The 27,331-nt window shown below is 43.9% G+C and overlaps 1 protein-coding gene across 6 annotated transcripts in view; it reads right to left on the reverse strand.

Annotated features, from left to right (window-relative positions):
* The window catches only part of RBM6 (RNA binding motif protein 6), a 92,224-nt gene that overhangs the window by 38,176 nt on the left and 26,717 nt on the right, over positions 1 to 27,331 (reverse strand). For 4 of the 6 annotated variants that reach the window (XM_037049676.1, XM_037049673.1, XM_037049675.1 and 1 more), the window contains one exon: positions 13,473 to 13,546. The exons of 1 other annotated variant lie outside the window; for it this stretch is intronic. In XM_037049676.1, coding sequence (XP_036905571.1) covers positions 13,473 to 13,546 — 74 coding nt within the window. Of the gene's footprint in view, positions 1 to 13,472; positions 13,550 to 27,331 lie in introns of those variants that run through there. One more of the 6 variants, XM_037049678.1, reaches the window with a different exon arrangement.

The raw sequence follows: 27,331 nt of genomic DNA on the forward strand, positions 1-27,331 counted from the left end.
ACCAGTATTTGTTGTTACCACTGGCACCAGCCGGGATGCAGGGAGAACAGGTGTCCTCAAGCGCGCTGCCATAAGGATGAGTCAGGAAATTTCTGGATGGCAATTTGACTACGCTCATGGAGCCATAAAATATGCTTAGCACCTCACTGGGCAAGTTTACCTGGAGGAATTAACTTGAAGAGGTAATTAAGGCTCTCTACAAGGATACTGATCACAGCAATGTTTAATACAATAACTGCAAAATGTTACATGAAGAACTAGTTAAATCATGGTAAAACATACTGTGGAGCATGACCCGTAACAAAGAAAAAAAGAAAATGTACGTTACTAACATCAACAACTAAACAGGGGCCATCACTACTGACTTGAAGAGCACTGAAAAGGTAAGATCATGAACAACCCTGCACCCACCCATCTGACAGCCTAGAGGAGAAGGACCGATTCTTAGAAAAGCAATTCCACCACAGCTCGCCCAAGAAAAGACAGCATGGACAGGGCTGCACCTACTTTTAAAAATTGGGTCCATAATTAATAATCCTCCCAAACTGGAAGCACCAGGCTCAGATTGGTGCACCAATCATGCCTACTAAACAGGTAACAAAGCAATTACACAAATTTTCTACAATCCCTTCCAGAAGCTAGAAGTAGAGGGAACAGTTCCTAACTCAGTCTACGAGGAAGGTGTCACCCTGACACTAAACCAGACAAAGATGTTACAAGAAAACAACTATGAATCAGTATGTCCTCTGAGCAAAGACGTAAAACCCTTCAACAAAATACTAGCAAACTGAATGCAACAATATATTAAAAGAATTATATACATTAAGCAACTGAGATTTATTTCAGGTATGCAAACATGGCTCAACTTTCAAAAATCAATTAGTTACCCATCACATCAACAGGCTAAAGAAAACAAAGTCATATGATTATATCGATAGATGGGGGTGGGTGGGAAAGAAGCATTTGACAAAATCCAACACCCACTGAGCAAACTAGGAACAGACAGGAACCTTTTCAACTTGATCAAGAACATCAGGGGGAAAAATCCCTACAGTTGGCAAATACACGTCATCAGCAAAGTGCAAATTAAAACAACAAGACTGCTACACTCCTAGCAGAATGGCCAAAATCCCAAACGCTGACAACACCAAATGCTGATGAGGACGTGGAGCAACAGGAACCCTCATTCATTGCTGGTGGGGATGCAAAGCGGTACAGCTACTTTGGAAGACAGTCTGGCAGTTTCTTTCAAAACTAAACATACTCTTCTTACCATGCAACCCAGTAATCACGCTCCTTGGTATTTACCCAAAGAGGCTGAAAGCTTATGTCCAGACAAAAACCCACACATAGATGTATTTTATAGCAGCCTTACTCATAATTGCCAAAATTTGGAAGCAACCAAGATGTTCTTCAGTAGGTGAATAGGTAAATAAACTGTGGTCCATCGAGACAATGGAACATTATTCAAAAGTTTAAACAGAGAGCAAGAGAAAAGGAATAGCTGTGAAAAGACATGGAGGAACCTTAAATGCATATTACTATGCTGCAGAAGCCAATCTGAAAAGACTACATACTGTATGATTCCAACTATATGACTTTCTGGACAAAAACTATGAAGACTGTAAAAAGATCAGTGATTGCTAGGGGTTGGGGGGAGAAAAGATGAATGGTGGAGCACAGAGGATGTTTAGGGCAGTGAAACTCCTCTGTATGATAATACACTGCCATTATACACACACGTCATTATAACTTTGTCCAAACCTGGAGAATGTACAACACTAAGAGTGAAGCTTCATGTAAACTACAGACTTTGGTTGATAATGAAGTCTCAGTGTGGATTCGCTGACTGTAGCAAATACACTGCACTGATGGTACGAAAGCTGAGTACGGTGGTGGAGATGGGGTAGGTATACAGGAATTCTCTGTATTTTCTGCTTAATTTTTTTAAATGAACTTAAAACTGCTCTAAAAATATAAAGTCTATTTAAAAGGAAGAATATTGCCCTGGCTGGTGTAGCTCAGTGGATTGAGCGCGGGCCTGTGAACCACACGATCGCGGTTCGATTCCCAGTCAGGGCACATGCCTGGGTTTCAGGCCAGTTCCCAGCAGGGGACATGCGAGAGGCAACCATACATTGATATTTCTCTCCCTCTCTCCTTCTCTTTCCCTATAAGGATAAATAAAATCTTTAAAAAAGGAAGAATATCCATTAATTAAAAAATAGTCACAGTAGTACCAGTTAACTTTTTCTTTTAACCTGTGTTTTACTCATTTTCTATAGTAGAATGAATAGAAATCCCACAGTTTTTCATAGGGGTATGAATGAACAATTCTGACACTGCTCTGCGTATATCCTAGGACTAAGCACATAAGTAAGTGTCTTGTGGATAATGAGAACTAAGATTTTCACTGTTGCAAAAAGAATTACAAATAAGGTTTAACAATAGACTTCCAGCCAAGATGAAGGCATAGGTAGCACACTGTGTCTCCTCGCACAACCAAAAGGACAATAAAAGGTTTAAAAACAAAAAATAACAGTAACTGCCAGAAAATCAAACTGTACAGAAGTCCAACAACCAAGGAGTTAAAGGAAAAACACTCCTCCAGACCAGTAGGAGAGCGGAGACGGGCGGCAGAGTGGAGAGAGCTCACAGCAAAGCAGTGGCTGAAGGTCGGGCCAGGGCTGAGGCTGGCAGACCTGGCAGTCCCACATTCATGCACAGATAAACCTGGAGGAACAACTGGGGAGTTAGACCACACAACCCAGTGTTCCAGTGGGGAAATAAAGCCACAAACCTCTGACTGAAAACTCCTGTGGGGGTTGTGGCTGCAGGAGAAACTCCCAGCCTCACAGAAGAATTTGTTGGAGAGACCCACAGGGGTCCTAGAATGTACACAAGCTCACCCACCTTGGAATCAGCACCAAAAGGGCCCAATTTGCTTGTGGGTAGCAGGGGAAGTGACTGAAAGCCCACAGAGCAAGCACCATTGTTCCCTCTCCCACCCTCCCCCACATACACCCTCCCCCACATACGGCACCACAACACAGAGATGTGGGTTGCCCCACCCTGGTGAATACCTAAGGTTCTACCCCTTACTACCTAACATGTGCGCTGAGACAAAGAAAAAGGCCCAAATGAAAGAACAGATCAAAGCTCCAGAAAAAATACAAGTAAGTGATGAAAAGATAGCCAACCTATCAGATGCACAGTTCATAACACTGGTTATCAGGGTGCTCACAGAATTGGTTGAGTATGGCTGGAAAATAGAGGAAGAAATGAAGGGTATGAAAAGTGAAATAAAGGAAAATATTCAGGGAACCAAGAGTGACATGAAGGAAACTGGGACTGAAATCAACCATTTGGACCAGAAGGAAGAAATAAACATTCAACCAGAACAGAATGAAGAATCAAGAATTCAAAAAAATGAGGAGAGCCTTAGGAACCTCTGGGACAACTTTAAACATCCCAACATCTAAATCGTAGGGGTGCCAGAAGGAGAAGGGGAAGACCAAGAAATTGAAAACTTATTGGAAAAAATAATGAAGGAGAACTTCCCCAGTCTGGCAAAGGAAACGGACTTCCAGGAAATCCAGGAAACCCAGAGAGTCCCAAAGAGGTTGGACCCAAGGAGGAACACACCAAGGCACACCACAATTACATTACCCAATATTAAAGAGAAGGAGGGAATCTTAAAAGCAGCAAGAGAAAAGGAGACTGTTACCTACAAAGGAGTTCCAGTAACACTATCAGTTGATTTCTCAAAAGAAACCTTACAGGCAAGAAGGGGCTTCGGGACACTGTAACAAAGGGCTTTGAAAATCTGTGCCCACATTTATTTAAGGCTACATTATGGCTCTTTACTAGGCATATTCTATCGCTTTATTCTGAGATTTCTCTAGTTGGAGACAGTTGTAAAGTACTCCAAACACTAATATGGGGATTATGAAAACCACAGTGCCATTTCCCAGGAGTGGGATGTAAATTCTTTCAGTACTTTTTCTTGAAATACTTTCATGTAAAATGGTAGTATATCGAGGAGTTCCATTTTATTTTTATCCTCAACTAAGGACATTTTTTAAAATGCTTAAACCTCAACATACTCTTTTTTTTTTTAAAGATTTTATTCATTTATCTTTAGAGGGGAAGGGAAGGAGGGGAGAGAAATATCAATGTATAGTTGCCTCTCGCGTGTCCTCTGCTGGGAACTGGCCTGCAACCCAGGCATGTGCCCTGACTGGGAATCGAACCATAATCCCTTAGTTCACGGCCCGCATTCAATCCACTGAGCTACGCCAGCCAGGGCAAGGACATTTCTTTTCATTGTTGAGAGATAGAGATAGAGAGACAACATCGATGTTAGAAACACTGGTTGATTGCCTTCTCATACGCGCCCAGACTGGGGCTCGCACCCCTATTGAGGATCAAACCCACAATCAGGGTATGTGCCCTGACTGGGAATCGAACCCATGACCTTTGGTCTATGGCATGATGCTCCAACCAAGCCATACCAGCCAGGGCTGTTGAGGAGTTTTAGATCTCTAAATCAGGTAGGAAGGTCTTTGTGTTGATGTAAAGATTTACTTCTCATCCCTTTTGCTTTTTTAAGCTTCACTACAATGTGACTACAACCAGATTAGTGAATCCAGATAAACTCTTGAATGAAATTGTGTCTATCCTTCCAAAGAAGTATGCTTTGTATGAAAGGTCAGTGCCCACATTTTAAATATTCCCTGGAAAACTATCTGACATGTTAAGTCTTTCTGTTTAGAGAAATTATTTGTTTTTTCCAGTAAATCCTATCCAATGTGTAATCTGCTGACTCCACACCCCCGATATCCAATAGGCATGTCTGCTGGATAACAGAACACCTTCATCATATGTCAGGCTGATTCTAAAAAATCTGGTCAATACGTTAAATGGGTCCCACTCCGTAGTAGCTCCCGTTCCAAAGCAAGATTGTGACTTAAGTCTAAAGGGTGAGCAGGAGGCCGGCCTGCACTCTCCCTGCAGTCCCAACGCCACCCATCACTCCCCAGCCTGCTGGGACCAGAAGGAAGGCAAGGAGAAAGATGCTTCATTAAGAGACAGCCCATGGCAAGCTGAGTCACCTTGTCGTTGGCTAACCAGATCTCGTCCCTTTATATCCAAGTTTCTCAGCCTCGGCACTATCGACTTTTGGGGCCCAATAATCTTTCATTATGCAGCTGTCCTGAGCATTGTAGGATGTTTAGTGTCATCCCTGGCTTCTGCCCACTAGATGCCAGTATGGACAACCAAAAGTGTCTCTGGACATGGCTAAATGTCCAGTGGGTGGGGAGGAGAGGAGAGGTTGTCCAAATTGCCTCCCCGTTCTCTCCACCCACTTTTAAGAACTGCTGTATTGCAACAAGATTATCAGACCAGTGGTGTCTGTTCCCCTCTCCCCTGGCTGCACTGCTTCTTGGTCTAATGTTGACTAGCACGCCTTCTCTGTGTGTGAGGCATCGTAAGTCCACCTCTCTCATGGGGGAACACATTCACTGGTTTTCTGAAAAGCTAGACTAAAATCACAAAGCCCAGGAATGGAAGGTTTGATTCTGGCCCTATTTCCCGTCCTCTAACTCCACCTCAGGACCTGCGCAGCAGGGGACCCTCTTGGAAGGGCTGACAAGATAGCTCTTTAAACCTTACTCACCTTCCAAAGCATCCTTTCCACCTGCCAGAAGAGTACCTCCAACTACCAAGCAAGGGTGCGGTGGGAGGCCAAGTTAAATGGGGCCTCTTTTCAAGGGCAGGGATCATCACTATCCAAAACTCTCGGCATTCTTGCCAGGTCCAGGGGTGGGGAAGGGGGTGGGGGTGTGTGTGCAGTGGTGGTGGAAGAGGGGATAAGGGGGATAAATGGTAATGAGAAACAATTAAATGGTAACAATACAACTGAAAAATGAATCAGGGAACCAATCTCTGCATACAAATGCAGTAAAAAGTTAACATTTGGGGAATCTGAGTGCAAAGCACACAGTAATTCTTCGTGCTGTCTGTGCAACTTTTAAATGTGATATCATTAAAAAAAAAAATCCCCAACAGGAATCTTATCAGAGTAATGAAGGTGTCCTAAAACTGAATTACAACGATGGTTTCATAGCTTCATAAATTTACTAAAAATCTTTCAATTATACACTTAAAATGGGTGAATTTTGATACATAAATTATCTCAGTAATTTTTTTCTTAGGAAAAAAAGGACCTCTGTATCCGCTCATACTGGAGGTCACACATGACAGCAAGGTCAGTGCTGCTGGGAAGAGGCCACCAAGGACGACACCCAGGGAGGGCTCGTCACCCCGCACAGAGCGCTGCTGTCACCCAGAGCGGTCCCGCACCTTCCTCCTCACTCTGCGCCTCTCCCCAAGGGCCTGGTGGCCAATAATCTATCTACTTTCTGTGATAAGACTTCTTTTGTTCCTATATATTTTCCTCTGGATTGAACATTTACACAGATTAAACACAAATTTCATGTTATCACAGATTTTGGTAAAATACATTGTCATTAGTATACAACATTAGCTTTACTATTCTCAGCATGTGAGATTAAAAGTAATTATTAGTCCAGATAAGCTTATCCATAATCATCAAAGTAATATTATAAATATTCGTAATAAGAAATACCATTATGTACGTATTGTAAACACTACATTTTCTTGTATGTAATATACCTCATATATAAATGAGCTGGAGGGCAGAATGATTAACACCCGAACACTTGGCCCAGTGGAGAATGAGGCATGTGTTACACTATAACCTGCAAGTTCAGCTCTGATGGGGAAGATGCCTAACGCTCAATGCCACCTACAGTATAAGAAAATTCTGTGATAAACCAGCAAGGCTCTCCACCACACAAGTGCTAGAATGGCCACAGTCCTCTGCACTCACACGCTGGGTGCCCTAGCATGCGTCCCTCAGACACTGTCAGGACTGGCTACCCGGCCTCCTTCCCTTTCATCCCAGAAGCCCAGACATCCCAGTATCATGGGAAAGGCCGTAGGCGACAGCACCAAGTGAACTGGCTGCCGAAGACCAATGGCCCCCAAAGCAGTGTCACCGCTTTTTAGGCGTCTCGGATTCCCAGGCGGTGGTTAAGCAGCCAAGGACAGGGAGGACAACCGAGCAGAGTCCCCTGTTCCAGAATCACTCTCACCACTCGGCACAGCCACACGCTAGCCCCTGTAGCGTGTGCTGCACATGCAGTGCATATACTCATCTCACAGCTGCTCCAAGGCAGGCACAACGATTATCCCTCCATTTGATAGGGGGAAGCAGATTCAGGAGTTATAAAAGAGCCAGGAAGTGATGAAGCTGGAATTCTAAACCTGTCTGTGCTCCTTACCCTCTCCTGTCCGCAGGTGTACAAAGTCATAAATCGAAGTCATCATCAAGATCACACACTGAACTGTGCCTTTGTATAACCCGAGCTAGTTAATTAGAATCGTACGTACCCCACCTGCTTTTTCAGTGACTGTCTGTCTATCAGCAAGTTCCAAAAGACCACAAAGATCGAAAACACTTTGCACAATCTCATTTTTATAAAGTCAAACATTAACTAAATATACAAGCTGAAAAAGATATGTCATCAAAGCACAAGGTCAGACTATAGAGGCACATTTCCAATTTAGAAGTTAAGAGCTGAATTACCTCAACCCACATATACGAACCACAACATGTATGGCAAAAATAATTATAAACTTTGTAGGAGACACACTGGAAGTTCCTCTTAACACTGCCAAAGGGTAAGTATTTACTTTTCAAATTCGAAAAAATTAAATTGAATCCAGTTTAGAGCACCCCTTATAATTACATGAGAAAGTCTGAGATACGGCAAAATCGGGGCTAGGCCAGCAGAGTGCAGGGTTTTAAAGCCACAGGCTCGAGGTCCACTGTGCTCGGGCCCAGACCCCAGGCCTCACGTGTGAAGCATCTCTGGCTCTTTCTGTTGAGAGAATCTCAGATTTGAAGGCTAAGACAGGAGAATCTCCTAGAGAGGCCTGGAAGCGGTCCTCTGACAATCAGCCCTGGCCAACAGGCTAAATGAGGAGTATTATCGATGCAATAATTATCCTCCCAGGCAATACCATGTTCTTTCTTAGCCGTATACTCCAGGAAGCCAAGACTGGAGTAGCTGTTCACTTGAGACTTCCTTGTTTCAGTGAGACGAGAAGTTGCTGTGGTAGCGGACACTGGACACAGAGACATTAAGCCACCTACCCTCGTCACGCAGGAGGAGGGGACAGAGCTGGGACGCGGCTCCAGGCCGTCTGCCTCTCGATATGCTGCCTCGGGCCCAGTCAAGACCCCACCACTGTACAGGCAACTGAACTGCATCATCAGATCACCAAGCTTTAAAATCATTTTTAATTCTCCTGAGCACCTCAATTCTCTGAAGAGCAAGATCTTCAATAACTATTGATTATCAAGTTTAGAATGCATTTCCTTTCTCCCCCCCCAAACCTCCATTGTGGGCAATCAGGAGAAGGTACTGAGATAGAAGTTTCCGGAAGAATGGCAGGAACTCAAGCCACAAGTTATACAGCTGAGCCCTGGCCAGAACGCCACATTCTCCTCGGTGAAGCAGTTTTGGAGAGAGGGTGCAGGCACATGACTTTGCAGGAATTTATAAAGATTTTGCTGTTGTTGCTACTCGGAAGGCACACAATTTAAGCACTTCAGTGTTTCACGCAGTGTTCTTACCAACATGAGTTGGACTCCCACACGCCAGTCTTCACCTAGTTTCCCATCATGATCTCCCAGGACAGTCAGCAGGAACTCTGTCAGGGGAGAGGAACCCTCGAACCCAGGCGTGCTCTGAAAATCTAGCAATATTTACACTTCCCGTGCCCCAGAAATAAGCTTGCCAGTGATCTCATTTTCACTGCAAGGGCAGACCCCACTTGCGCTGTGGCTTCCTTCACATACCTTCAGAAACACCCTGGCCATCCCAGTAGCTTCAGAACCCCAAACTCTCTCAACTTCACTTACACAAATAACACCTTTGTAAAATTCCAAACAATCTATAGCCTTTATGTTCGCTTGGCAGAAAAGGCCAGCTTCTCACAAAATTTTCATGTCAGGTGATAACAGAACCCTTTTCCTTGCATGGTATGAAGTCAAGCTGATTCGGTCACACAGCCCAGTCAGCTGTGGCTGAAGGCCACCGAGGCTAAAACGGTTGAGTAAAAAAATTCCATGGAGATGAATTTTTCTCCCAGAGCCATCTTATAAGAGAATTTCAGTGAATATTTGGCCAAACACGAACAGGTAACAAACAACACATCTGTATACTTGAGAAAATAACACGCTAACTTCTGCAGACCAAATGACAACAGTTTGAGAGAGTAAGTACTCTGAACCGGGCAACCGCCACGAGAGCCTGATTCTCTAGCACAGTGCTTCTCGCTCCCTCCCAAGTCCCAGTGCGGTGGCATACCCCGCAAAAGGAAACAATATTCACCTTTGGTCTCCAGGGACTTGGACAACAAAGAAACCTAAGGGTAGCCCTGGCCGGGGAGCTCAGTTAATGTTAGAGTATCCTTCTGACGTGCCAAGGTTGCAGGTTCAATCCCCAGTCCGGGCACATACAAGCATCAAACAATGAATGCATGAATAAGTGGAACAACAAATCGATGTTTCTCTCTCTCTCTCCAATCAATAATAAAATAAAATGAAATTAAATTAAAAATTTTAAAGAAGTCAGTGTATATGACACCGCTGGAAAGCACTGTGTGCACAGGGGATGAAACAAAAACAGGCCCTGCCTCGCAGTGCTTGCTGGCTTTCCACTCCTCTGAGACAGGGAAGGTGACGTCTGAGCCAAAAGACCTGTTAGAAACCACTTCCCAACTTGATGAAGCGGTGCCCCAGGGAGTCCGCCCAGCTTGGGACTGCTGCAGGGACGCCGACAGCGATGCCTCCCCATCGGCGGCACTGGGGAAGGGCTGCAGGGGCCTTGGTTATCATCTCAAACAACCTCATGCAGGCATATATAACCCAGAACATTTGACAAAGCAGGCTGGCAGGCTGCCAATATCAGTCAATGATGAATAAAAATCATTTCACATCAAGAGTCAGTAGCAAAGAGTTATAAAAAACTCAACCCAAAGCATTTCACAGAAACCTCCTTAGATGCATATACAGACTCTACTCAGAGATGCCCGGCAGAGGGTGACCCAGAATCTGTACCGATCTGGGCTACAGACAAAACCTGAGGGGGGGAAAAAACGAACAGATGGAGATGTTTGTCTTCCATGAACACCTGGTCTGTGCACGTGAAGGAGCAAGGCCTTCTTCCTTCACATCTTATGTCTCGTAGAAGGTTCTGTGTTCTTGGGAGCTTGGCCCGTATCCGTTTCCTTAGAGAATATCCAGACAGGAACACTTATGTTCCTAGAATTAGGATTGGAAATCACTTGACATGAACAAGGGGAGAGGAGGAGGAGATGACTGTTTAATTTTAAATGATTACTAGGTACCAGGTGCTATGCAAAATGTTCTGTACGTGTTTACTGTTCACCAAGAGTCACTCCTCAAATGCAATGTCACTCCTCAAGAAGGTTCCTGACCTCCCCATCTAAAACTGCCCTATCACAGGTACTCTCAGTACAAGCCTGTTTACTATCTTTACAGTGCTTAGCATCATCATGTTATTTTAAATTTGTCTACCTGCTTATGCACTAAAAGAGAACGTACACAATTTGTCGTGCTTCTGGCAGCAGCTCCGGCCTGCCCACAGGTGCCTGGCCCACCGCAGGCCCTGCAAATGTGTGATCTCCTCTAACGCACACCAGCGCCCCATGAGGTACTGGTAACAGAGGAACGGAGACTGAGGGAGGGTAAGACACCTGCCAGCAACAATCCAACCAGGAAGTGACATCTGACTGCAGAGCCTGTGCTCCTCTTTCGTGTCTACGCACAACTTCCCTAGAGACCCCATTCGCAGAAAACTCTCCATCAGAACAGTTTCCGCACATTCCAAGTGGTCATAAAGATTACTGAAAGAACGCGGACTGCATCGTGAAGTCTAGGAGATTCAGCAGGAGGAGACTGTTGCGTGGCCGTGCTAGCAGGATGCCCTCGGTCCCATGACTGAGGAAGAATAAAAATCTAGGAAGTCGCTCTGGCTGCTGTGGTTCAGTGGCTTGAGCGCCAGCCTACAAACCAAAGGGTCGCTGGTTCAATTCCCAGTCAGGACACATTGCCTGGGTTGCAGGTCAGGTCCCCAGTGGGGGGTATGTGAGAGGCAACCACACATTGATGTTTCTATCCGCCTCTTTCTCCCTCCCTCCCTCCCTCCCCCTCTGTAAAAATAAATAAATAAATACAATCTTTAATTTTTAAAAATAAAAATTTAGGAAGTTGACTGAAAAAGGATATGGTGATGTCTTAGTAAGGAGTAACTTCAATGGATGTTGAAAATTATATCAGACCAAAATTTGGAGTTTATCTGAGAACACCAGCGGGGATCCGCTGGTATGGGATCCATGAGTAAGTACCACGTAGTTTCTGTTGGCTTTCTCAGTGTGAAATTTAAGTTCTAGAAGACAGGGCCGTCCCCTACTTATACTCCTGCACAGAGTCCCCTAAGGTACCCTATGCATGAGAATGTCAAAACATTCTGTTTCACACCAGGAAGAATCCCGGGCCTGCCCCTGCTTTGTTCTGCCGTCCACTCACAGGACAAGAATCACTCATCAGGGCTCTGGAGCCCCTAAAAGTGCTCAGATTGGTGGGGAGGGTGAGAGGAGAGAGGATGCTTGTGTAGATGAACACTTTCCCAGACGTGGCTCTAACAGAAACCCTGACTAAGGGCACGCCTTGTGTTTAAGGAAGGCTGCCCTAGTTCCCCTTGGCACTACACTTCAGGGGGCTGGATACTTTCAACAAGATTTTTTTGTTGGGATGGAGGAAGAGGCAGTTAAGGCACAATACTCCCTTATTTTTTAAGACCAAAGATTCCCTGGCTCTGATAAAAAGCAACAGCCCTCCAGAAGAAACACAGTGAGTTGGTAGAATGGTACAAAAGAGATGGCATCTGCCATGGCTCCCCATTTCTGTTTCCATCACTCACAGGATCGCTTAGTACAGAGGCAGAGGACTCAGCAACTCTCCACTGGTAAGACAGTGAACTAAATGAGTGCTCGCACATTAGGACAGACCGTCAGAGAAAACCGACCATAAGCATGCGGATTGGGACCTTCATTCTTCTCTCCCAATACTGGACGGCTGCACAGCTGCTGACACGTAATTCATGTCTGCTAATGACTGATTCAGTAATGGACACGAACAATCAGCCAACAGGAACTCTGTCAGGGGTACATGGTCCTAACCCAGTCGTTCTCTGAGGATCTAGCAATGTTTGCATCACTAACAACAGAGATGGATGCAGCAGTTTTCCTCTAATTGCTGCTTCTCCCGAAGGATTTAGAGATGCCATCTCCGTAGGAGGAGCAGTGGCCGAAGAAGGGACAGGTTCAGCACACTGAGCCACGCTGAAGGGAAAGAAGCTCGGATACAGGGGCCTTAGGCTGTAGAAGAGGAACTGCCTTCTCCACCAGGGCCTTCTTTCAAGACTCCGGGGCACTGCCTTCACACTCTTCAAAATAGGCAGTGGGTACATAAAAATCAAACTATATCACTAAGTTTCTTTCTCTTACTTTACCGTTGGAGGAACTAGGACACCACAAAAAAAATAACAACAAACAAACAAGAACCTTCCCCAAGCAGACACCTAGACAAGCAGGACTGTATTTGTTTCATAATCCTTCCCCAAACTACCAGGCAGGGTTTAATAAAGACCCAGATGTCAGATCTAGGGGGAGAGCTGAATACACCTAGGTGTTTCAAACACAAGGTAAGTACAGATTCCAATTCACCAGCTTTGACTACATGCAGCCAAGAACTTGAGTACAAAACTCCACTTTGTAAAGAACAATCAATGAAATAGACACAAACCATCCATGACTCTCTCCTCCCCGAGGGCCTCTGTACGAAAGGAGCACGAGCAGGTGGCTCCCAGTGGCACCGCAGCTGCCACCAGCGGCCTTCGCCCTAGGTCTGGATGAGCGCTGACCCAGGATGCCTGAGCCAGGCAGTTCCCTGAGAGCACAGAAACCCAAGGATCACCCTCTGAACCAGGATCCACATCTCCGTCACACTCCGCAGGGAAGCCCTGCCTGTTCCTTCCCAGCTACTGTCTTTGGAACGTAGCCCAGCTACAACTGGGCTCTTGTTTTTAAATACACTCTGTGCCCATTAACTCTTCCACAGGAACCTTCCCAGCCTCTTTTACAGTTTCTCCTCACAACCGCTTTTTGGTTGGAATTGGTATGCTCCAAATACAGATTTCTGGTACCTTTCCAAAGTTGGATCACTTGAAACCCTCCCTCCCATACATAAAAATATATCCTTCCAGCATCATTTGACCGAAGTGTAAAGCAACCTGGTTGGCCTCCATGCATCCGATGGCATCTTCCAAGAGTGAAAACTCCACGCAGACATAGCCATAGTCGTAACCTGGGGACAGCATTTAAATACAGACGGGAGTGGTGTTAGTGCCTTGCAAACACAAAAGACAGACTTAAACCCCCTGTTTCTGAACCCCTTAAAAACACAAGCCCTCCCGACTAGCCCCTCCCTCCCCTATACTAGGCAAAGCTGCTACCCCCCAAACAGAAAAAAAGTACTGAAGGAAAGTTTGGATGTTTCTGGATTTTGAGAGTCATTCCAAAAAATGACTTTTCCTATTAACCAAGATGATCCTCTGCCCTCTTAGCAGGGATGATCTGGGGCGGGGGTAATCCCACAGAAAATTCACATGGGGACCCAAAACAGTATAACCACTGGCTGAATCTTCTGGAAAAACACTCAACAAGAATAGGAAAATATCTAAGAAAAAAAAAGTATCCTGAGAGAGGAAGTAGCAGTAATTATCCCAAAGCTGTGCTGACAGTCACCGCTTTGCAAGCAGAAACCACCTTAAAGACAGAAGTGCTGACAGACCGAGCAACTATTCTGTTTGGACACCACAGGAGGCTTCTGGTCGGCAGGGGACTGACCATTTCAGGTCTCCTATTTTCCTGGTTTCAACTCAAGTCACAAAGCAGCTAAATCTTTACAAAAGGAAGAAGGTGTGGAAGCATAAAGAGGTACAAAGAGCAGGGTCCAAAACTGTGCTCATGCACAAGGACTGGAGGTGGGGTAGGCTGGGGGAGAGAGAGCTGTTGTTAGCAACCAACACACTGCAGAATGAATGGTACGTACCATCAGTTATCACACACCCTCCACCTGTCATCTGATCAAGCGTCATCTGTGGCTCTCATGACCCATGAGATGGCAAAGTCATGGGATTTACAGGCTGCTGAACTCTACCCCAGCCAACCCACCCTCTGCCACTTCCCCGCTGTGCCAGCATCGACTACAAAAACACACCCATGGTTAGCGCAATGGTCCACCAGGGGCTCCCAGGCCTCCCCCACTGCCTCGCAGGGTAGAGAAGCTCACTGTCAGGGGTGACAGTGTACAACTGGACCAGCGAGGAAAAGGTGCGATTTGTTCAGGTGAGAAACAAAACTCAGGAAAAGAAAACAACACAAAACCTGGGACAATTCCGAGCACAAGGTGTAACAACAGGAAACTGCTAGCATTGATTTAAGGTATCAAAGACAAAAAGTTAAATCAAATCAAATCAAATCATATTAAATTAAATTATTAAAAAACTAGGGCAATGTAAAACATAGCTTAAAAAGTAGACCAAAATTAATAAAATGGGTTGGATTCTTTATCAGTGGAATGAATGGCCTGAAATGTTTTATTAAGCTTTAACTTAAGACTTGTTAAATACTTCAAGTTCTTTATGATAAGCTACAGTGGTATGAGGTGACTGTTGCTCTGAATGTTTTAGGAAATGACCAGGAAGAATAAACAAAAGCTGCTGGAAGTCTCCGATTTTCTACCTGATTTCACAGTTTGGACCGTAACCCCTGTAACCTCTGTTTAAACTTACCACAAAATCAGCCTCTTCTGATTAGTAACTCTTTGAAGAAATGAAACTAGTTTGGAGAAACTGTGTGTGTATTTGTATGCATCCTATTAACAACAGAAACTGTTTTGTTATTGAATTCCTTTCAAGTACTCTCGTGATCAAACTCAGTGCACATCTCACCCGTAAAATGCTCTGCATCGTGTAAAGGGTTCTGCGTGTTTTGGGGAGAGACTGCGGAACAGCAGAAAAACCAAGGTGCCTTTGGTCACTGAGTAGCCCCTGCAGATGCTCAAATGCACGTCTACACTCAGAAAGGGGCAGCCACGGAAGGAGCAGGGATGCTCTCAATTGTGTCGATGCCCACGACGTGCACACAAGGGAGTGTCCAGGAGTGTGGAGAACCACCCGCAGCCGGTAAAGGAAAACAGGAACCAACACCGAACTGTCAAAGCCTTGAGTTTCCTTTCTACGCTTACAGAAGTGACTCCTGTGGCCCAGAGGAGTGCACGGAATCCGTAGAGAAACAGACAGAGAGAGAGAGTGAGAGGGAAGAGAGGATTCATGACAATATGCATACTTGGCTAAAGGACAAACAGATACTAAAGCCACTGGGAAGGAAAAGATATGGTCTGCAGGACACTAAGAGAATCGAATAGCATCTTTATACATCAACCCTGCAATACTGTATGTTGACAATGTACTTCAGATTGAATATTAAATTCACAAACCCAATGCTCTGCTCAATTTCTTATGTCCATAATGTTAGCTAACAAAGAATAACAGAAATTTAAAGTTTAATTATAATGCCTAAAACTTAAAAAAAATAATAAAAGTTTAAAAAGTACATAATCTTGATCCAAGGCATTTTGTGTGTTCAAGACTTATTTTTACCACAATGATTTTTAGTAATTAACAAAACTGATTGTAATACTAAGTAATATTTACATAGCACTTGCTGCTGCAAGGCTATAATCAAAATACTTTACAGATATTAATTGAATCCTCACAGACTATCCTATGAAGCAAGTATTACTAACCACATTTTACCCAGGGAGAAGCAGGCAGAAAAAGAACAGTGACTTGCTCAAAGTCACCAATGGTAAGCAACAGCAGTACTAGGTGTCCAACTACCACTTTGGAAGCGTGCAACTGGCCCACGCAAAACCCCTCACTCTGACATCTTGTCAGCACTTTCAATTCTCCTCCCTTCAACTATGCGTATGAGTTGCTGGTTCATGATAAGACAGATGAAACGAAGATATGCACTGAGAATTACTTGGTTAATCTTTGAAAGCTGCCATTATGGTTCTATTTTATTTAGTTCACCATCTGCACCAAGTGGTTTTATATATTTAAAAACATATATATACTTTGGCTTATATTTTCAAGTAGTTTTCCAAGTCCAAAATTAACCCTAGGGCTGCTTCCTTCTTGGTGGTTCTCTGGGCCCAGAGTAATCTCTGTTGGGAAATTCTCACCCTTATTCAATTCATATTTATTACTCTGACAGTAACAATGCCATCTGAGCACACTTGATGGGACTGTCCTTGTCCTCAGAGAGCTCAGTCCAATAAGAGTTATGACAAGTAGGTGCCCTGGCTGGTGTGGCTCAGTGGACTGATTGCCAGCCTGCAAACCAAAAGGTCACAGGTTCGATTCCCAGTCAGGGTGCATGCCTGGGTTGCGGCCCAGGTCCCCAGTTGGGGCATGCAAGAGGCAACCAATCTCTCACACATCAATGTTTCTCTCCCTTTCTTTCTCCCTCCTTTCCCCTCTCTCTAAAAATAAATAAATAAAATCTTTAAAAAAGAGTTATGAAAAGTAGAGAGGCACTGACCACCTAAAGATGCTACATAAGTTGAAAAAAGGAGTTATTCTTTTTTAAGTTGAGCTGTAATGGACAAATAACAATGTATTTTTTTTAAGATTTTATTTATTTATCCTAGAGGGGAAGGGAAGGAGAGAGAGAAATATCAATCAATGTATGGTTGCCTCTCATCCATCCCCTGCCGGGAATCGGGAACCGGGAACTGGCCTGCAACCCAGGCATGTGCCCTGACTGGGAATTGAACCTCGATCGTGTGGTTCGCAGGCCCGCACTCAATCCACTGAGCTACACCAGCCAGGAAATAACAATGTATTAGTTTTGGGTGTACAAGAGAATAATTCAATATATGTATAGCAAAATGATACATTTAAATAACATTCACCACCACGCATAGTTATAACTTTTCTCTCGTGATAAGAACTCTGAAGACCCACTCTCTTAACAAGATGGTCACCATGCTGCACACCACCTTCCTGGGACCTGCTTGTCTGGGGACAGAGCTGATGGTCTTGCCCAATTTTTGTTCACTTCAAATCGAACGAAAACCCTACAGAGTAGCCATGAGTAGGAGAGGACCCTTCACAGGTCTGCCCTCTTCCCCAGCTTGGAACACTGCAGGCTGGCAGGGAAAATGGTGCAGGCCCCGCAAAAGATCACCCACGAGAGGAGCAGCACGAAATGACGCAGCAAACTGTGCATGCACAGAGGTGGTCACAACACGAGAGGTCCCAGATCAGTGGGCGAGGACTTCTTTGCATTTGTGTACCCCCAACACGAGCACAACACCTGGAGCACCATGGCACTCAGTCAGTGATGTCTCACCAATTGTAATGAGTGTGTCCATTGGAGTGACACGTGGGAAACATAATTTCTAGAGTTCTGTACACAGGCAGAAGCTACAACTAACTCACCACATGCTCTCAGTCAAGCCGCTTCTCTCCAGGCCTGGGTTATCCCATATTCCAAGTAGCACTGATACTAACTCCTTTGTGGGGGGCATGAGATAATGCATTCCAGTGCCCCTGTGCTTCTGTATAGTACTGTCAGACAGCCGCCTCCGTGTTGCAGCTAAAATTTTCACACTGATGAATTTCCTTGCTAATTTCTAATGTATGCTAAGAATGTTCTGCTTCTCCCACAGGCTACAAAGCTATTTTCATTTTGAGTGGGAAGAAAAATATGTCCCATAAACATTTTCCCCGCTGCCTTGGCCCTAGTGGATAAAAAGGAACACGCACCGCTGTTCTGGGGGCTAGGGAAAGGTTCCCAAAGGCAGTGGCTTCAGAGCTCGAACCCGGTCAGGACGCAAGCAGACCGCGTGGGCCCAGCCCCTCCACCTACTCCACAAGTGAACTAGCACCCAGAGAAGGGCCAGAAAGAGGCACGTTGTGAGACTTGCACCTTGACCAGCCCACGAGCCTAGGTCATTTATGTCCTGTAACGGAGAACTGATGCCCACCTGAAGGCACAAGGAACTGACCAGATCCAGTTTGGGGACCTCCTCTGTGGTACCATCAAAAGACATTTCATCTTTGTTCCAGTTTATTGGCACAGAGTTTCTAAAAGTCTTGAAATTTCCTGAGTGGTAAGGGTGATATCTTTTGTTCTAATGAGGTGATTCCTGGCAGACAGAAAGATGGATTAGAAGCCTGGAACTTTTAACTTCACCCTCAACTTCCAGGGAAGGGAAAGGGTCTGCCAATTGAGCCAATGATCAATGGCTAATGACTTAATCAATAATGCCTGCACAATGGAACCTCCATTAAACCTCTAAATGACAAGATTTGGAAAGCGTCCAGGTTGGTGAAGAAAACCCACATTGCAGGTCCTTTCCAGACCCAGGTGCCTCTGTACCTCTTCACCAGGTCCTTTGTAATACACTGTCTGAGTGTCTCCCTGAGCCCTGTGGGCCTTTCTGGCAAAACACCACAGCTGCAGGAGGCAAGTGAGGACCTCCAACAGAGGTGCGGGTGATCTGGGGTCTGAAACTCGAGACTGGCATCCAAGTGAGGGCAGTCTTACAGGAATGAGCCCTTAAACCTATGGAGTCTGGTGCTGACTCTGGAAAGTCAGTGTCAGAACTGAACTGAATTACAGGACAACCACTTGGTGCTGGAATTGGGTGGCAAACACTGCTTTCCACGGATGCCATTCTGAAACACGTTCAAGCTTCCACCTGTCAATGTCTCTGAAGTTTGGCCCCCACCCAGCCTTCTGCCAAGTTCAATGACAAACACTACCATAATCAGCTACCTTACAGGTAAGCACTTGTCCTCCAAGCAGCCATTTTAAAATACGGACTATTTTTTATTAAGGTTCCCTCCAAAAGTTCCATTTCATCGGATAGGCTCATACACCTGCCAAACATATTTACTATCTGATATAAAAGGTGAACACTTTTGAGGCTTTGACATTAGCCCAAAAGCTAAAATGAAAATTTTAAACTTTCTAACAAATACAGAATTTTTAATTACTCCCAATGATACAGACAGCAAAATAGAAAACTCTTCTCCCTCAACACAACACCACCGCACGGTTTTAGAAACGAAAATTAAGTCTGACAATACCATTCTGTGCCAAGCTTCTTGGGAGGTTATATTCATCCAGTGTTTTATTTCCAGAGTTTGCACACACCTGCTAACTTCACACACTCTAGGGTTGCAGAAACACTTCTCAGGAACATTTCCACAAGTGTTATTTAACCATCAATCCACACGTGACCTGCGCTGCTGCCCGGCATGGCTACAGCCCGGTGTGTGATACGGGATGACACGACCAAGGTTTTCTTCTTTGACTTGGAGGCAAGCAAAGCAGGGAATCATTCAGTCTGTGGCACAAATCCAGCTGACAGACTACCGGCGGAAAAACCAATGAAGCTACACTAAGCAATGACTTTTCTACTCTGTCACCATCATTCAGGAACATTTGATTCACCGCTCTAAGTGACATTATCTCGTCACTTCACCTCAGCAGAGCTGTCAAGCACTAATCCACAGCTCCCCCGCCCCCAGCTCTTGTAACAAGGGATTCTCTACCGTGCATTTGACAACTATGACAACCAACTCCACCTCTGGTAAAGGCAAAGAGCACCTGCAGGCATTCAAATCAGACACGGAACAAAGAAGTAGCCTTGTCTGTCCTGCTCCTCCTGCTCCTAAAACAACGAATGAACTGCAAAAGATAGAGATCAAGCCAATGAATAGCTTTATGTTCTCTTTCCAGGCCAAACCTAGTTTTTAAAATAGTGGTTAAAAAAATAGCAGGAGGCCCAACACAACCAAGAGAAGAGAGAACACATAGCAAAACTGACATTCTTTCAACAGGACTAAGTTCCACAAGTGAAATACTACCGTCTCCCCATCCTGGTTCCTGAGGTGCATTTGAGGCGGCTTCAGACCACTCTAAACGTCTCAGAGTCCCGGACCACTCAAACACTCCCCAAACGGCAGAGCCGTCCTCTTTTCATAAAAACAAATGATAGCAAAGCATCCCCAATACAAGACTGAAACAACCAAGACCTTTCTCTCTAGGAATTTATCAATTCTGTAACCCAAATACGTTTTAGAGGTTAAAATATTCTTTTCTCAACTTTGGGTGCGGCACCCACAACAGAACACACAGAAGTCACGTTATGAAGTATATACCTGAAATTTGTTATTAACCAATGTTATCCCAATAAATGTAATTTTACAACATTTTTTTTAAAAAGATGGTATTTATTTATTTTTAGATAGAGGGAGAGGGAAGGAGAAAAAGGAGAGAAACATCAACGTCTGGTTGCACCTCATGCACCTGGTACTGGGGACCTGGCCCGCAACCCAGGAGTGTGCCCTGACTGGGAGTTGAACCTGTGACTTTTTGGTTCGCAGGCTGGCACTCAATTCACTGAGCCACACCAGCCAGGGCTCAATTATAAAAAATAAAAATATGCATTGGAACAAGGTGCAAGGGCCTTATGGAGAGCACACAAAAAGCCAGGTGTATCTCTATGCACTCTTCTCCACATCTCATGTAACCATCCCAACGCCCACAGAGCCGGGCTTTCTTTCTGCTTCACCTCTCTAAAACTCAGGGGACATCACTAACAATTATTCTCTGACCAATGATTACCTCCGAGCATTCTTTTACACTTCTTTTTTAATCCTGTTGCCTCTAAAAGTCTTGTCATTCTCTAGTAACTCTAGAGAGTAACTAGTACTCTTCTAGTTACTAGTCTTCTAGAACGACAAGACTCTTCTTGTCATTCTCTAGTAACTCTAAGATTAGAAATCACCAAACACTTTTCATCAAGTTATCCAGAGTAGTAAATTCTTCAAACTTTCAGCCAAAAAGAACCCATTACTCCCAGATTCCCTTACAAAAATTGAATTACAAGATATTGTGGCCTATTCAGAAGAAAAATACAGAACCCATACCCATTTCCACAAGAATCGAAGACCTTTACAGTCAAAGATTATATTGTTTGTGTCCACCAGCATATCTTCTGCATTTCAACACTCGTATATTGGTTGGATGAATGAGCCACATACAGGGTAGGGCAAAAGTAGCTTTATAGTTGTCCATATGGGAAATAAGGGAACAATAAATAACACAAGAATAAACTCTGTGTTTTGCATACTCATAAATGTAAACCTACTTTTGCCCCACCCTGCATTTGGCAGGAAATATCAAAGAATGAATTATTAAGTCTTTCAAGATTACGGAGGGCTATTTTATTTAAAAAGATGAAAATATAACAACATATTTTATGGATAGCATAACTAAGACTAGGGACATTACTGAACTGTACCAGAAAGGTGTAAGTACCAGTTAGAGACCATTAACATCCGTGCTGAAACTCTGTAAATGTTTGCTGTACTGATGAAAATACTTTTAAGAAATCAACTTTTATATGACTTGTCAACCAATTTTCAAAAAGGTGTATTTTTTTAAACTAACATATAATTCACATACCATAAAACGCACCTTTTTAAAGTGTGCAGTTTCAGCCCTGGCTGGTGTGGCTCAGTGGACTAAGTGGTAGCCTGCGAACCAAAGTGTCGCGGGTTCAATTCCAAGTCAGGGCACATGCCTGGGCTGCAGGCCAGATCCCCAGTTGGGGGTATGCAAGGGGCAACCACACACTGATGTTTCTATCCCTCTTTTTCTCACTCCCTCCCCATCTCTAAAAATAAATCCATAAATAAAATCTTTAAAAATATAAAATAAGGCAAATCCCAAGTGACTCTAAAGATAACGAAAACTAACCCTACTTCCAGCACCTCCCCAGGCTCACCCGATCCCTCCAGCACAGCATCACGGGATTCTCCTCCAGGTGTGTCATTCCTCATCAGCCACGGGGTCTGTCCACTGACTCCTCCAGATTCATCTGACCCAAAAAATGCGTCTTCGCTTCCCATCTTATTTTTAAAGCTCAGCCACCTTTCCTTAAGGCTCATCTGTAACCATCCCCCCAAGGATGATATCACCCCGATAAGAGTCCCAGTTGAAAACAACACCTTCTGCAGTTTCAGACACGTGACAAGTAAATGTGTTATTTCCCGATTAGCCGACGGTCAGTTTTCCCCCAAGAACTAAAATTGTTCCTTGTCTAGTCTGTAAATGACAAAAATACTGCAGAAATGCGTTTGCAATGTTCAGCAACTCTCACTTATTTTTTCTACATGCTGTTCGCTACTGCGTCTTTGGCGGCTCCATGTGGGATGCTGTGAACTACGCACGGCTGGTGTCGTCGGTGTTGATCCAGTTCACGATGCCTTTCTGCCCCTAAATCGATGGATCATCTCTGGCTTTTTCTTCCTTCTCTTAAGGAAGGCACTTCTGTTTTGTCAAAATGGAAGTAAAAACTCAAATCATTTCAATTGTGAGAAATAAAAAGATATAATAAGCCTGTTACCCTTAATAAATGCAGAGGGTACGGGGTGTCTCTAACAATGTCACTTTCAGTGTAACCAATGTGCTCGGGTAGGAGACCAAGTGACCTGGTGGCTGCAAATGCCCACCTTCTACGAGGAAAGCTCCTTCCTAGGGCTCCAGAAACCGCCTGTCCACCACATGAACAGTGACAGAATCACGGCACCGAGACTTCCCTCCAACACCCCCTTCATGAACCTCCAACTTCTCAACGCCAGTTAATGAACAGTCCGAAAATAATTCTGTAGCTCTGCAGTCACTACAGAGTTACATTCTTTGTTTGAGACTTAGTAGGAACCAATCCTGGAACTACACAGAGTTTGCTTAAATGACACAACTCCTTTGGAAACAAACCACAGCAAGCTTACACACAGTACAGTACACAGTCCCACCTAAAAGCCAAGAGCACGCATGTCTGCAGGCATGTCGCTGAGACCCTAGGAGAATGAGGGTGTCCACGGCCACTCTGAGGCCTCTGGAAGCGGGGAGCTACACAAACACAGAACACAACCCAGCCCATGACTGCGCCAGCTCCGCCCAGCTCTCCAGAGTAGAACTGATCCCAGGTGGGCTCCTAAACCAGGTAAGCATTCTCTGCTCACAGATGAGTCTCTTAAGAGGAAAGCACACAGGCAATCTAATGCAGCGGTTCTCACAATCCAGGGCACACCAAAATCCCAAGAAGGGCCTGTTAGTGCAGAGATTGCGGGCCGGCTCCCAGATTTTCTGATTGCGGGGGTTGAGGCCGTGGGGACACTGCCAGTCCCGGCCAGCTTTGGGAACCAGCGCTCCACAGTCTGCCTGTTGACAGATGCTGTTCATTGTAGGCTTTACCTTGCAAGATTTCTGCTGATTGTTTAAAAATAAAATACATCAGCTGTATGCCAGTTTTTCCATTTTTAATTGGAAATCATTTCAAAGTTACCAAAAAGTTGCAAGAATAATAGTACAAAGAACACTTACACACTCCTTACCCATATTCCTCTACTAATACATTTTGTGTATCTACTTTATCATTATTCTCTTCCTCCCTTCTCCATCCATATCCATCAAATATTTTTTTCTAAACCATAAGAAAAAAAGCTGCATACATCAAGGTCATTTACTCCTAGAAATGTCACTGTGTGTTTCCTAAGAATAAGGACGCTCTTTTGCATGTAACCACAGTAGTCACCAACTTCGGTGCATTTAACGTTGACACACCACTTCCACAGCCAATACACAGAGCAGCTCCATCCGGCCCCTAAGCCCTCTCCTGCTTCCACTTCACTGTCAGCCCCTCCCCCAACACCCTGACCATTACTGTTTTCTATTCCTACAATTATGACTTCCCAGAATGTCATATAAATGAAATCATACCGCATGCTGTCTCTTGAAAAATGACGATCAGCACTCGGTCCCTGGCGGGAGCACAACCACACCTTTCTGACGAGGCCCGGCCCCTCCCCCAGGGCACCATTACCTTGGCCCTTCTCTCTCCTGAGCTCCAAGGCCCTTCTTTTGCCTCTGTAACTTCTTTCCTGAGCCCATTTCTTCTACAGCTCACTTCTACCTCTGTGACTTTTAAAATAAACTTTCTTACAGAAATAAAAGTAATAAAAATGATGATCAAATGCATGTAACATAAAATGCACCATTTTAAAGTGTCAATTAAGTGCATTCACCATGTCACGCGACCACCACCGCCACTTAGATCCAGAACAGGTTTTCATCCCCAAAGGAAACCCCGGACGGATTAAGCAGTCACTCCCTATTTCCCTCTTCTCCAGCCCCTGGCAACTACCAAATTACCAATCCACCAATCTACTTACTCTCTCTATAGATTCGCTGTTCTCAGCATAGCATACAAATGGAATCATACAATATGTGGTCTTTTGAGTCTGGATTCTTTCACTTAGCAAGTTTTCAAGGCTCACTGAAGTTACAGTATATATCAGTACTTCATTTCTTTGTATGTCAGTATGTAAGTTTTTGAGTAGTTACTTTCACGCAGCACAATGCCTCTGAGATTCATCCCTGTAGTTACATGCATGAGTAGTTTCTTCATTTTTATTGTTGAGAAGAATTCCACTGTATGTATATACAAGAGTGTTTGTCCAGTCACCAAGACATTTCACTCCTGATACTTTCCCAGGAATATAATCATGTAACTCAAGGTAATTTACAACAATGGGGGTTATAATATATTTGAAGATGGCAAAAGAAAAACTCAAATATATACAACATGTGTAGGTTCACAATCCTTTATGTGTAACTCCAAAATGAACAAAAAAACCCCCATCAATATCAAGTTTTATTGTAAATTTTCAGTGAGGTTATCTGGAGACATCCCAACCTCCACGATACTAAGTCTCTTTATAGTCTTTTTTTAGTTCTCTTAATGAGAATAGTCATATATTTTTCTGTAGAAATACTATGTCTAATACACATCCTACTAGGGAATACAATTCATATATGATCTATGCACTGCATTACCTTTCCACATTCAGAAAAATGTATAAACTCATCTGACCCTGCAGATTTTGGATTGAAGTTGTGACCTTGTACTTTCACAACTCTAAATGAGACAAAAAAGCAACTGTTAATGACTGGAGTCAGGGAGCATTCACCTCTCTGTTACAGGCTAGCTCTCCATTACATCAACCAAATCACGAACTTTACCCCTTAACACCCCACTTACAAGCAATATCTACTCTGCATGGTCTTTTTAGGTTATGAAACAGCCTTAAAAATTTGACTACCATTTACAAAATTATCTTTTCTACTGAAATTCACACACAATATTTTTTAAAATAAATGTTGCCTTGGCTGGTGTGGCTTAGTGGATTGAGCGTTGGCCTGTGAACTGAAAGGTCACCAGTTCAATTCCATGTCAGGGCACAAGCCTGGGTTCTGGCCACGTCCCTGGCTGGGGCACGCAAGAAGCAACCAGTCAATGTTTCTCTTGCACATCGATGTTTCTCCCTCCCTTCCCCTCTCTCTAAAAATAAATAAATAAAACCTTAAAAAAAAGCAGATGTTAAAATTCTCAGAACACACGACTGTTTCACGGCACATTCTTCAGTAGACACAGAAGACTGCACCGCTATGACATCCGAACCACCCTGTAATGCTCCTCACCACAGAAGAGGTCACAGCTGCTCCATATGTACATCGCAGACTCATTCATGCCATGCGCACGGGAGCCAGGCAGTGCCAGGTGGGGCACGCAGGAAAAGGGATGGACCAAGACAAACAACGTTCCTGCTTTGTGAAGCTAACTCTCTAGTCGGAGGAATAAGACACACAAAACCACTAAGAAAAATATCAGTGATGGGTCCTACGACAATAAACTAGGATCTAATTTTAAATGACCGAGGAGTGATTTTAGATTGGGATGGTGAGGCAAGGCCTCTGAGAAGTGAAACTGAAGCCAAGAACTAAACCCGAGAAGACAAGTAAGGATCAGAGGGAAGAGCAGGGCCAAGGCCCTGGCAGAGAACAAAGTCTGCGCTGGCCGAGGGTAGAGAAGAGGGCAGTATGGCTGGAGCATAACAAGAAAGGTAGAGAGCAGCACAGGATGAGGCCCCACAGCCCAGGGCCAGCTCATGCAGGACAAGGAGTCGGGACTTTCTTCCAAGTGACAGGGAAGGCTATTAGAGGCTTTGGGGCATGGGAGTAACATGAGCCAACTGGTATTTTTAAAAGTTCACTCTACTTGCCACACAGAGATGTAATATGGATAACATGGGACTGGTAATCCAATCCCTTCATTAAATATATATATATATTTAATACAAACATACATTTATATACATACTTAATATAGTATCACTTCATATAATATGCCAAAAAAAGACTGCATTTCCTGAAGGTATATAGTGTTTTAAACCAATGTCCTGCATGATTTCACAAGCGTACCAATGTTTTTGGTTGGCCAGTTATGATTCTACTAATAGCTGCCATGGCCAGCAAGCTTAAGAGCTTCCTTGTGGACGCTTTACATTGATATTGTATTTTATTCAGCTAATAAATCTGACAATATAAATAGAAAGACGATGAATACTAAAGAAATAAAGAGTTTAAATTGCTGTTATTACATATCAAGACATCTTTTCTTTCCTGAATACACCAATACTTAATGAAAGCAGTGCATAAAACAAGGTCAAAGCTGAGGTTACTAAGCTATTACAGTTAAAAAGCAACTGAAGCCTATACATTCTACTTCAGTTCCCAAAGATAACAGTAAATCAAGAAAATGTGTATGAGATGTGTGCAAAAAAAAACCAAAACCACACAACAAAAAAAAATTAAGTCTAATGTGCAAGAACAACAGAACTCCTAAGTAGTGTTTCCACAAATTCAGAGTTGCCTTTAAAACAAACAAATGATTAGCTTTTGAGAAGTATGCTTCTGAGTTTGTTCTCGAATTACAGAAAAAATATTTCTGGAGTTATTGTGTTTCAGCACTGGATTATTTAAAGCACAAAAATTTATTTTTGTGGATAGTTTCCCTCTGCAAAACTAATCTGAAGAAGCTACCTAGTTAATACAAAACTTCTGTTTTATGGTAAGCTGTTTAAAAGTAATCTATATC

This window comes from Sturnira hondurensis, unplaced genomic scaffold (assembly GCF_014824575.4).
Source record: "Sturnira hondurensis isolate 20B ecotype Veracruz unplaced genomic scaffold, ASM1482457v3 Scaffold0006496, whole genome shotgun sequence".
Taxonomy (NCBI): Eukaryota; Metazoa; Chordata; class Mammalia; order Chiroptera; family Phyllostomidae; genus Sturnira; species Sturnira hondurensis.